A 13,205-nucleotide genomic window follows, 5' to 3' on the forward strand; every position below is an offset into this window, starting at 1 on the left:
GATCGGTAAGTGCTGCGTCGCGTCTGGTATAACGTTGCTGAATGGGCGCTGCAAGTTTCTTTCGCTTTGGCTGTCTCTAGAGAATTTGCTTTTAAAGATTGTTCACTTTTAGCTCATTGTGTATTCATGCATTCCAAGATGCGCTGAAGAATAACTCAGGCATGACGGTGGTGGTCTGAGATAAAATCATTTCTTATGGGCGACAATGCCCCTCGCCTCCCAGCGTCTGTGCCCCAATGTTGGGAGACAACAAAAATACTGGGACAAAGCAAAGCAAAGCATTATAAAACGTACTTGCCTGAAACCGCAAACGTTGGTTTGGTCCTCCCCCAGTTGTGCGCCTTGAAAGGAAGTGGCTTCTTCTGTTGGGTGCTTTGTCCGACTGAGTGGTGCTCTGACGTTCTATTTAATGCAATGTATTGTTAGCTCCAAATAAAAACGTTCTGCTTCCCCAAGAAACCCTAGGCGAACGCATTGCGGCGAGAGCGTGGTTTTGGAAGAGGAGCGAATCCCAGAAGTAGGAAAGTTGTCACTGTCCATCTTGGATAACTGTAAAGAAGTGGAACGGTTTTATAGCGGGTGTGCCTGAGGCTACCGATCCCGTCAGATCACGATCCGCCTGATTAAGCCATGTGCCATGCCAGTATCATGGCCCGCTGGAAAGCTGGGAACCCTGGACGCGGCCCGCGCACCAGGTCCAGAACGGCTGTGAAAGTTCGGGATGCCTGTCCGGCTGGAGGACGGAAACAGTTCAGGATACCTATTCGGCTGGAGGACGGAGACAGTTCGGGATGCCTGTCCGACTGGAGGGCGGAGACAGTCCGGGATGCCTGTCCGGCTGGAGGACGAGGACAGTTCGGGATGTCTGTCCGGCTGGAGGACGGAGACAGTCCGGGATGCCTGTCCGGCTGAAGGACGAAGACAGTTCAGGATACCTATTCGGCTGGAGGACGGAGACAGTTCGGGATGCCTGTCCAACTGGAGGGCGGAGACAGTTCGGGGTGCCTGTCCGGCTGGAGGACGAAGACAGTTCGGGATGTCTGTCCGGCTGGAGGACGGAGACAGTTCGGGATGCCTGTCCGGCTGGAGGACGAAGACAGTTCGGGATGCCTGTCCGACTGGAGGACGGAGACAGTTCGGGATGTCTGTCCGGCTGGAGGACGGAGACAGTCCGGGATGCCTGTCCGGCTGGAGGACGAAGACAGTTCGGGATGCCTGTCCGACTGGAGGACGGAGACAGTTCGGGATGTCTGTCCGGCTGGAGGACGGAGACAGTCCGGGATGCCTGTCCGGCTGGAGGACGAAGACAGTTTGGGATGCCTGTCCGACTGGAGGACGGAGACAGTTCGGGATGTCTGTCCGGCTGGAGGACGGAGACAGTCCGGGATGCCTGTCCGGCTGGAGGACGAAGACAGTTCGGGATGCCTGTCCGACTGGAGGACGAAGACAGTTCGGGATGTCCGTCCGGCTGGAGGACGGAGACGATCTGATGGCCTCCCGCAGCATCGAATGCGAACAAAGCAGCGCGGAGTGCGACTCTGGCTTTGAGCCGCTCCTCGGTCCGATAGACGGCGAAGCCGGGCACAGGGGATTGTGCCTCCCCCCCCCCCCCCCAACAGAATCTGAGAGAAGGGGTAACATCAAATATTCTTTTACATGCATGGTGAATGCAAACGAGAAGTTTGCTCCCACCTTTTAACACGCGCCCTGGTGCCCGGCCAGATACCCTTCGCTCGGGTAGGGGGTCAGTTTCACTCCCCCCCGCCCTGAGATCTCGGTGACTAAGAAACTAGAGATACCAAATGTACAGGGTGCGTTGACCTGTATGTGAACTCACGTTGGCCAAAGTTTGAGGTTCTAGGTCATGACCTTCCGGTTGAGCAAGGTCAAACAAGGCCAAATTCCAGGTGAGTCTCCAAAGTGTCCCCAGAACCTAGATAACTGTTACTGAGAAAAGGTCACATGGTCATTCAAGGTCAGTAAACTTGTTTCACCATTTAAAGGTCATGGTGACCAAAATAATACAAGACTGCTCTGAGTTTTGCATTTGAATAAGCGACAAAGATTACGCTGGGCAGTATGTTCCCAAAAACAGCATGTTGACCTGGGTCATTTTAGGTCAATGACCTATTCTGAACTCTAAGAAGTCCATGGAAGATGTATAAAACGGTTCCTGCTATCAACACATTCGAAATAAGCACCAGAAACCATCCTAGACAGCAAGGCCCAGAGCAATAAGATAGGTTGGTTTTGACCTTGGTATGACCCTCATACCTGACCTTAGGTCAACATTATTTGCTAATTCAATACTAATGTCGCCTAAGAAAGCATCTCAGAGGTGTATGGCTTCATCTAGCACTTAGTTGTTGCACCAGATTAAACGATTCCCTAGGAATTGCCTTCGCTGAAACCATGGCCTGATTCCAACCTGCCATAGGTCAGCGGCCTTACAAGGTACGTCTAAATTTTTGATAGCAAACGATTCGTTATTCAGTTGTTTGCAGCTATGCAATATTTGGCGCGGCTACGCCTCGCCGTTCGGAAACCATTCCGGAAAAACCTTTGCGGGATCAAACTGCAACGACGGCCGACCCACGCCTGGATCTCCACACGTCTTTTAATGCTGGCATACAAACACGGGAGCAGACATCTCCCCCGCATTTATGTTCTCTTTCTACCCCCCATGCTTGCATAATGTTGCTATCTTTCACCGCAGGCCGACGCGTTTCGCAAGATAACAGGTAAACACAACTCCGCAAGCTCAGCGTGTGCAGGTTCGACATCTGCCGTATTGTATTAGCCTAATGCGTTGTGTATGCGTCCAATGCATGTTATGCGCGCATTCCCACGAGCTTCGGTCCACAAGTTAACCAAATATTACATTAACATATACATGAGCTTGCACATGGCCGGGATGCGTGCCAATGACCATGATTCCTGCTGGGGCCAACAGGGTCAGGGCGGCCGGAGGCCTGGGCGCGCGCTGGGGACTGCTGTATGGTCAAGTCACAAGGGCATTGTGGCATTCTGACGCCCCGCAGCGAGTGCGGACCGGTAATGACAGTGAATTCGGGTTTGATAAAGGCATCCGAGGAGTGAAATGGCTTATCAAAGTGTTACAGGGGCCTGCTGTGCACAGGGGAACCGGCGTGGTTGCTTTTTGAACGGCTTGGACTCAACATTGCCAGCCAAATGACCCTAGGCTAACGCACGGGACGGTGAGCACTGGACTAAGACAGCTGAGCTAAAACAGCATGATAGTGGTAGCTCGTTATCATCAATCCCAAGTGATGACATCCAGATTTGAAGCCGCACTTTTGGACTCACACCGCCTCAAGGTGCGCTTGAAAAGTGGCGCCTGGGCGTCCGGACGGGCGTAGGGTGCACCACCGCTGTCGTCCTAAGTTTTTCGTGAAGGAACGGCACGGCAATAAGCTAACAAACAGTTGGGTATGAGGCCTTTTTATTTCTCACATCATTGGTGTCATTTTGCTACAGGGAAAGTAGTGAGCTGTCCTTTTGGACCTGGCGTGAAAGGACTTCTGGTAAACGAGGGTTCTTGTCAATATTGCTCCACCCAGCAGTGTAGTTTCCAATTCCCTTTCAGAAGAAAGTGGTCCAAATATGAGGATAACTCTGTTTATTCTGTTTTTGGGTAACAGGTTTAACCACTTCTCATCAGTCCCTAGCCTATGATGCAAAACTACATCCCTGGTGACTTGTGCCGCAGGAAAATGGCAGGAAGTCCTCAAACGTTTCGTGGAACGTTACATGACGCCTGTTGCATCGTCTGACAAAGAAAGAGCACTAAGAAGCCTTACGTTCTTCCAAATTTCGAGCCGTGTCGAAAGTATAGCCGTCCCTCACCGCGATTTAGCCGCTCATCTCACTGAGCCAGCTAGCTCGCGGGCGTTACTGAACCGCGGCACTGGCAAATGGGGGCAGTATCCCATCCATTAATGACAGCGTTTGGGATAGCTGCACAGCGGTTCGGGCTGATATTTTTCATACTTCTTTGTACTCATACTTCTTCAAATATCTTCTCTCACATCAGTTCGAAGGGTTCTCTGAAAGTTTGGGGGTCAGTTTACGATAGCTCAGTGACCCAGATATGGTTCAGCTACACCAGATCGGACCAAAACGGGGTGGAATATAGAATTCGCTATGAAAAAACGCGCGTTGATAGCTCTTTCCATGCTTGTGTTCATTCCACTGGTACCTTATTTTCGTCTCGACGCATTCTACGGAAACCTTATTCCAAAATGCACGGAAAATATATCAAACACGGGCGAAACCCGCCGTGCATCGTCAGGCGTATCGAAGTACCCCATAATCGCTATACCAAAAACAGTTTTGTCGCGTCATTATGTAGCAATTTGTCGCTTCACGTTCGCGTGTTTGGTCCCAATGTATTAAACAAGCGCGACGGGCATAAAATGACGAGCAGTTACATTGTGGTGACACAAAACCGCCTTCGGGTGAAACGCCCCTAGTTATATTGTCCTAATGGCAAACCATGGATTTCGCTTCTGCTTATCCCAGTTTTCGTTCATTCCAGATTTGGCACCAAATCAGATCGCTGTCTGATTATGCTTGCATGAAAAGGGCTTATGTGATCCGTCTTTATCGGGTTCATTTTTTGGACGCAACCTTGACACTACATGATTCCCACATGGCCATTGGATGATGTCATGGGGCACTGATGCGAGTTATCGTTTACCTCTTTAGCCAGTTTCATCAACAGAAAAAAGGTCCAATTTTGGCGTGTTACTCTCACGATTTTACTTCGAACTCGACGAGTTGACTTGACCTTGACCTAGTTTCAAGACGGGAACTTACGAACAACGAACATGCAAAACTACGCCATGTAAAATTACGAAGCGTTAACAGGCTGTTTTACGAAAGTTCATAGCTTCGTAGATTCGTAATTCGTAATTTCGTCAGATCGCGTACACTTTGTTCTAGTGGTGGCGTGATTCCTCGCAATTTGAGAAGTGGGTGGAACTGTAGAGCTGGTGATGTGGGAAATTAATCGTGGATTATCGGCTGAAAAGTCTCAAAAATTGGAAAACGGAGGAAAATTACAAAAATGTATTGACCCAAACATAGAGTGGGCAAACTATGAACAATGTCTTCTGCATAAACTACTCTGTGCTTACGATATCTGCCGCACTTTGACGAATGCCGGTGAAGTTAGGGTAGCTAAAACATATGCGGAGCTCATCCTCTTAGTTCTCACAAGTTGAAGCTAGAATAGCAAAAGTTAATGCCCGAAAGTTACCGATTGGCATGCCTTTGCAGTGATCATATGATATGGGTATGGTCGTAATGTCGCAACAACACCTCAAATAGCTCAATCTACCCGAAAGTTGCTGGGCTTCGGACAGCAGCGGGACGAGGTTTGAAAGAGCCACCGTCGGAAGGTTCTTCCAGCCACTCCAGCGGTGGCCACGCCCAGCGACATTGCCTGGGTGGGGGCTGGTTTGAAGGCCTGAGCGTTGTGGTTATGTGGGGGAGGGATAGATGGAACCCGTGGCCAAGCCCAACCGTTTCATATTCTTCCCAGATTTCTTCGTAATGCAGCTGCCAAATACGCATAATTTCGTCACAAAGCCGCTAGCAGAGGGGTACACCCAACCCCCTTCATGGCTCAACGTTATATTGAAATTCAATGCGGTCGAGGGATTATAGCGAAACTAGTACACTACGTTGGTCATTATCCATTTCATGAGCACCCCTGTCGTTGTTCTTGTTGTTAGTTTTGTCATTGTCCCGAGGCCCCTCCTATCACGAAAAAGGAAGGAACCCTGAACCGAGCCACGACCTCCGTCGCGTTTCAGCCAGGTCCTGACGCGTGGAACTGGGATCCTGTGCCAAGTTTCATTTTTGAACTCGTGCACGTTATACCGTGAATAGACCAGCACACTTGCCTAAGCTGTTCTGGTGTCTTTGAATCGCGTGCACTGCGGAGGCGAATTCCCACCACTGAGACAGCATTCTGGGCAACTGGGGAGCGACCATAGTCATAAGTTTCATTAAAGAGGAGGTAGGCGGTGGTGGAGGTAACTGTCGACTTTGCTCCGGGCTCCCGACACTTTGGACCTAATTGCAGCAACATTGCCCAGTGTATGTTGTAAATATCTAGGCTCTGGGGGTTCATGTTCCTGCGCCCTCCCCCCCCCCTCGCTACATCCCTGCTACACATCAAATGTACGAGAGCTTGCTCCCCCCCCAGAAATCCCGCTAAAATTTGGTTTGGTTGCCAGGCATCATCCCATTGCGTGGCCTTTGAAATTTAAGATTCTCTATCTGGATATTGTTCTGAATCCACCCCCAGCTTTGATTGCTTGAGTGTTTTTTTTTTTACTTCACCGTCGCAGTAAAAAGTTGCGATCGTTCAGAGCTTCCAGTGTGGCAATCAGAGTACTTCTGAGATGTATATCAGCAATCGGCGCAGTCATTTAACCACAACAACGGCATATCAGTGAGTACGTGCAGGACGATCGAGATTCGGATTGGGCACCTTAGCCCTCGATATTGGAGAGCGTTTAAAGTAAATCAGGCCATGGACACAGTACGTCCAGTGTATTTCATACATTGTTGCATTTTAGGTTTTATCACAAAGTCACTGTGACCTATCGGGATTATCACCTTGAATTAAGCCGGGGGGGGGCAGCAAGAGTCAGTTGGTGCGCTTTTGCAGATGATGCGTGACGACCGATGTCTGTGACTTTACTTGACGGCTTGCAGTAGCAGCTGAGCATTCCTCATTGCACCCAAGACTTCAGAGCAATGTCGGTAATGTGGATGGCTCCCTCACTGTCTCTGCCTGGAGGCAGCACTGGTGGGGCGCGCCATTGCTGCTCATTGGAATAGGTTAATATGCATGAGTCTTAACGTCAGTTTCTCGTGGGCAGAACCATGCATTTAACCCATAAACAAGTCAATAAATATTCTACATTTGTGCTCCCGATCATCAGTTTTGGGAACTGCAATCATGAAGGTTGAATGCCAATAATGGCCTCAGTCTTGGCTCATATGCAGGTGTCTATTACATCAGTTGGGCGTTTGTCTCGTAGATACCTTGCCAGTTACATGTTCAAACAGGGATGCAAAACTCTTCGACTGTGGTCCGCACGTTGTCCATTTTGTCAGCGGTATGTTGTGAAAACAGTTGTGTCCCATTTTGTTACGTCAAAAAGTGTCATTTTGTTGCCATTGTAATTTATGTATTGCAATAATCTCACTATGAAGCAACTTTTCGTTGGCTTGTTGAATTACCCCCATGGGTCTCGTAGAAAATTTTCATAGTCTTGATTTAGTTAATTTGTAGAATTATGCCTTCTTGAAACTGACTTTAACGAATCTATTCCAAATTTGGCCTAATTTCGTTGCTTCGCTTTTCATGAAGCTTCTTGAAACTAAGTCATTACTTTGCACGAGGCGCGGATACTGCGCGGACATGTGAGAAAACCGCTGCAATTTGTGTTGTAAAATTGTAGGTGTCACGAAGATATGGCAACCCATGCGATGCCTAAAGTTGACAAAACGATTGAAGCGTACCTCTCCCACATGCTGCGGATTTTACGAGATTATTTTTTCTCGCTCACACCCAAAGTTGTTAAACGTTGGAAAACATGTTCCCATTGCAAAGCAAGCATCGCGAGCGTTACAGGTACATAACTTCACACTGGTCGTTTTCATGGTGATTAATACACTGAAATATCTTAAATACCTTTTTTAAATGACTCTTAGAAGCCTTAGCACATGCTAAACATTGCAGCAAGGAAACTATTGCTTCCATGCAATGTCATTAGCACATCGTAGGCAAGCTACGTGCATCCCACTGAGAATAGGTTTTTTGCTATATTAAACGAGATCCGTTGTAGACATTTCTTCAGTCCATGCCTTTAGTTCACCCAAATTCTAGGACAATACTAAGCCTGGCAACCAACGATGTGAATCGGACGAGGGCGTTGGATGTTGGCTGCATCAATATTGTCTGCATTGGTGTTGTACGGAGCAAGTCGGGTTTGGCGGATCATTTTATTCAAGGATGATTCATTTTGGATAATGTCAAGGCGCGCAAGCCTTGTAAGCTCTGTAAACGCCGAAAGTAGGCTCTGTGAGTGCTGCATACCTGTGAACAAGAAAACTACAAAGACATAGAAGTTTATTATGTGGCGTCTGCCCCAGAGACGCCACGGAATGTTTTCAAAAAGTGTTGAAATTTTTCAGTATGAAGAGATCTGGCACAGGAAATAAACACACACACAAGGATGCCTATTACACTTGTCCATAAAAGCATTATCATACTTATAAGCCAAACAATGTGCGCTGTTACTAACATGTTTTTAAATCTCTGCGAAACATTTCCAGCCGAAATTCGTTGAAGACGGACCTGCGATTAGAAACTAAGCACAGGAAAGCTTTTAAAAAGTTTTGAAAAATTTTGCACCGGAATCCTTTACAAAAAGGGCTACTACATTTAATCTCACGGAACCTTTCTGATGCATATGTTACGTCGGCGTCAGACGGCTTATTGACGTAGAATAGGCCAGCTATCTATGTTCTTGCTCTGGGCGGGTTGTGATGTCCCCATCAACCATTGTTTCTTTAACACGCGCTCGGGTGGAGGTCAAATTGACCCGCCTCAAAGGTTTTTCCAGAATGGTTCCCGAACGGTGCGGCACAGCTGCGCCAAATTTTGCAAAGCTGTAGACATTTGAATAGCGGATCGCCTGACATTAAACAATTATATGTACATTGTAAGGTCGCTGATCTACGACAGGTCAAAATCAGGCCATAGATTCTGCTAAGTCAGATTTCTAGGGAATCATTCAATCTTATGTAACAACGGAATATTAGACGAGACCATGCATCTCCGAGATACTTTCTCTTGCAACGCAACAATTATATTAACAAGTTCAATTGACCAAACGTCAGTTTTGAACGTCAGACCAATGTCAAAGCTAATCTGTTTTGCTCTCTAGGGCTCGCTGTATGGTGTAGTTTCTAGTGCTCATTTCCAATTCATTAATGTTATGAACCGCATTATGCGCCTTCCATGCACTTCTGAAAGGTCAGAATATGTCACTGACCTAAAATGACCCGGGTCAACATTTTGTTTTAAGGAACAGACTACCCAGCATAATAATTGCGGCCTATCCAGATGCAAAACTCAAAGCAGTTTTGTATGCTTTTGGTCACCATGACCTCCTGAAGGTCAAACAGGGTCACTGACCTTAAATGATCGTGTGACCTGTTTAGAACAGATATCTGGTTCTGGCGGCACTTTGGAAACCAACCCGGAGATTGACCTTGTTTGATCTTACTTGACTCATAACCTAGGTACCTCAAACTTTGACCTGAGTGATTTCAGGTCCAGGCCAACACACGCTGTAAATTTGGTGTCACCAGCTCTCTTAGTTCCTGAGATCTCAGGGGGTCAGATTGACCCCCATTTGAGCGAAGGCCATCCAGTATGCAGCTGGCCATCCGGGCGCGTGTTAAGCTTGCATTCATTATGTCCATGGGAACTACACAATTTTTCTCTCCAGCAGCTAATCCAAGAAGATCAAAACCATGATAAGCGTTTGAGTCAAAACCAACAGGGTTATTATTGTTCTTAAAGGTGGTACAGCGGTGATCGAAGAACCGTTCTCTCACAGTGAGTGCACATGCGCCAGGTTAGAACATCAAGCCCAAAATGAACAAAAAAGCTGTCCCTGTCCCACGCTATCCCCTACACGGAAAAACGTCTGTCGATCTTGAAAGTGGTTGTCATCCCCAACGCGATTTATTCGAATGTCTTCCACAACACACTGCTTTTTACGTCAAGGGGCATTTAAAGCATTGGAAGCAGCATTTATCAATTCAAAGATTAAAAGTATAGTCTGTCAAGGTTATCGCACCCACTGCGCTAAGTTCTGAACTTGCCTGAAGACTATTACTGGCCGTTCTCGATATACCAACACGCTCGCAGCGGTATGTTGCGTTCGTTGTTTCAGCTCTGACTTTCACTGGAGCACTGTTTAATGCGGCAATAACACGGACATTAATGGAGTGACGACGCTTGAAAACGTGGTGACGTTACAACGGTGACAGTGCTCCGAGAGCTGTCATCGCGGTGATTTGCTGTACATCTCTGTCACATGACGCCATGGACGAACATAATCATCAGCTGGAGACCAGGGGTATATCATTCTCAAAAACTTGGCCACGCCCCGGGCTAGGCAAGTCCGCAGTGTAACGAAGTGTCACGTGTCACCAGTGTCACGAACGGCTGCGAGGGCAGGTGGATAATGCAGCACGTTATGAACGCGTACTACGAGCTTGAAACATGCTTTCAGAAAACCATGACATGCAATTTAGATACCACGCACTCAAACATGAGTCTTTGAAATGTATGTGGTGATACTGATCATGGCTTTCCAACACGCCTGCAGAACAAAATGTGGTCTGCAAAGATGGTTGTAGGCCCGGGAGCCAAACTTACATCATGGAATGCCAGTGTAATATAGTAGCCTAACAAAACATGGCATGGTGATCTGGTGCCGCACACCAATCGCCGCTCATGTGATGTGATGGAAGGATACGGTACGGCGCCAGCCTGCGCCGTCGCCGCGCGCCTGTCTGACCGGCCTCTCTGTCGTGCCGCCAGCCTGGCTGTGGAGCTGCTGGAGCTGCCGAAGCAGCTGGCTCTGCTGCGACAGCGACTGTCGGACGCCCAGCGACACCTGCAGGTCGGTGCAATCCCCCGCCGTACACATATGGCCGGGCGATATCGATCGGGCCCGAGTCCGGTATTGTCTCACTCGACCGGGAGCATTGCTGACGCGCGCTATCGGTCGACGTTATCGTACGGCGTGGCGGCTCCACTGGCTCCGTCTCGGGTGATGAGGGCCTGATGCGACCTAAGGTGTCAGCACTTCTTCTACCCCGCAGGAGGCGGGAAAAATGACATTGGTCCAGGTGGCGTTCAGGTGGGCATTGGAAGGAGAGAGAGAGAGAGCGAGAGAGAGAGAGAGCGACTAGAGAGAAGGAGAGAAGAGAGAGGAGATGAGAGAGCGAGATGAGAGAGAAGCGAGAGAGAGAGAGAGGAGAGAGAAGAAGAGAGGAGAAGAGAGAGAGGAAGAGAGAGAGAGAAAGAGAGAAGGAGAGAAGAGAGAGGGAGGAGAAAGAGAGAGAAGAGAGAGAGAGAAGAGAGAGAAGAGAGAAGATAGGAGAGAGAGAGAGAGAGAGAGAAGAGAGAGAGAGGAGAGAGAGAGAGAAGCGATGAGAGAGAGGAAGAGAGAGAGAGAGAGAGAGAGAGAGAGAGAGAGAGCAGGAAAGATTTTTCCTTCAAAACTCAGCGGCACGATTCGATTGCCAGTGCATGCTGCGCCAAGCATTACAATTCGGGCCCAGATATTTCATGGCTCGAATCTACGGATTGCATAAACATATTGCTCGCGCATGGGTAAACCTTGAATTGATGAGTCTGGAGGTTAATGATATTAGTAGTTATGCACGCCACTGTGTGCTTAACTCGATTATTAATCTGTCTGGGCCTTTTTGTGTTTAGCATTGTGTGTACAGGTGTACGTTATGACCTAATTGTTGATCCACAACGATTATCGTTGCTTAGCTCCAGTTACCCGTAATCTCCGCATTCTGTGAAGTGAAACTTGGGCAACATTTTACGGTAAAATGACTGGTTCAGGTCAACGCAACTAAATTCCTGCAGAATTTATCGTTGTCATGTCTGCAGTTCCTGCAGTGGTGTTCTTTTACTCGTCGAACTCGCTAGATACCATTAGGAATGACTGGGAATGTTGCTTTAGTAGCTATTCCAGGAAAGCCACGATGTAAGCTCGTTTGCCAGCGCGAGGTTCAGAGCTTTTCAGCTGTGGTGAGCGGGCGACTACCGTGGCTGCGGTACATTGTCAGCTCCGCTCAGTGTCAGCTCAGGCATCGAATGTAGTCTTCAGGCCAGACCCAATCAGCTCTGTGCCTTGCATCGCTTTCGATTATTCAGTGTCATGGAAATTAGATTTCCCGTATGTCTTCGATTATTTCAAATGCCGAGTTCCTGGATGTGCTAGGCAAGACACAGAAATAAAAACGTCTCAGCGCGAAGGTGTCCCACGGACAAGATCACGTGAGGAGGATTGTGATTCGATCACACTGCCGGGAGCCAGAGCGGCACCGAATTCCCGAAGGCGTGTCAGGAAGAGGAATAAGCACCCAACGGCTGCACACTAGGATCGTCTACATCCAGGATACGCCGCCGGTGGACACTGAGGCCATCGGAGCGGCCGCTCGGCCTGGTGCCAGCAAACCGCGAGCGATTTATGCGTATGGGGTGCATCTATCAAGAGGCTGCCCGCACGCCTGGCGTGTGACGCGTGACTGCGAAGTGGTGAGGCATTCAATTTAGCCGCTAAAACTGGCTGCGGCAGTCACTGAATACAAAAAACAGCTTACACACACACACACACACACACACGCACACACACACACACACACACACACACACACACACACACACACACACACACACACACACACACACACACACACACACACACACACACACACACACACACACACACACACACACACACGCACACGCACACGCACACGCACACGCACACGCACACGCACACGCACACGCACACACACACGCATCTGTATATATATATATATATATATATATATATATATATATATATATATATATACTATACATATGTTAGACATATATAGCATGCATAATGTGTATGTATTGTGTATATACTCAAATGCACAAGTGTGCAAATAAATCCGACACCATCTGAACCGGGAATATGATGGGCAACGATATTTCAAGCAACAAGAGAAGCCAAAAAAAGGAACGCATCAAATTTCTCTCCAAAAATCAAATGAACTCTGCGAATTAAGTCAACGAACGCGTCACTTGGCAAACCATCATCGAGAACGTGTCTTGTACCGACAAGCACCAAAACCTGGAACTTAGCATCCATTAAAAAAGCAAAAAGATCAGTAAGCTGTTCTCCCAATCGGGCAAGACGGCAACGGATTTTAAAAGTTCGAATCAGCTGGTTGTCTGGAAGAAATAAATTGTATCTTTTTATGTTATTTATATATTTAACACATTTTTTACCTAATTTTTTTATATTCATGTTATTTAATATATTTTTAATCATATATATATATATATA

General features: G+C 47.8%; 1 protein-coding gene across 1 annotated transcript in view; it reads left to right on the forward strand.

Moving 5' to 3' along the window:
• LOC119095814 (tektin-4) overlaps positions 1-13,205 on the forward strand; it is an 88,622-nt gene that overhangs the window by 68,715 nt on the left and 6,702 nt on the right. Inside the window, exon 9 of the mRNA XM_037218667.1 lies at positions 10,664-10,745. Within this exon, the coding sequence (XP_037074562.1) occupies positions 10,664-10,745 (82 nt within the window). The remainder of the gene's footprint in view (positions 1-10,663; positions 10,746-13,205) is intronic.

The sequence above is a fragment of the Pollicipes pollicipes genome, unplaced genomic scaffold (assembly GCF_011947565.3).
Source record: "Pollicipes pollicipes isolate AB1234 unplaced genomic scaffold, Ppol_2.1 Scaffold_4219;HRSCAF=4965_pilon_pilon_pilon, whole genome shotgun sequence".
NCBI lineage: Eukaryota > Metazoa > Arthropoda > Thecostraca > Pollicipedomorpha > Pollicipedidae > Pollicipes > Pollicipes pollicipes.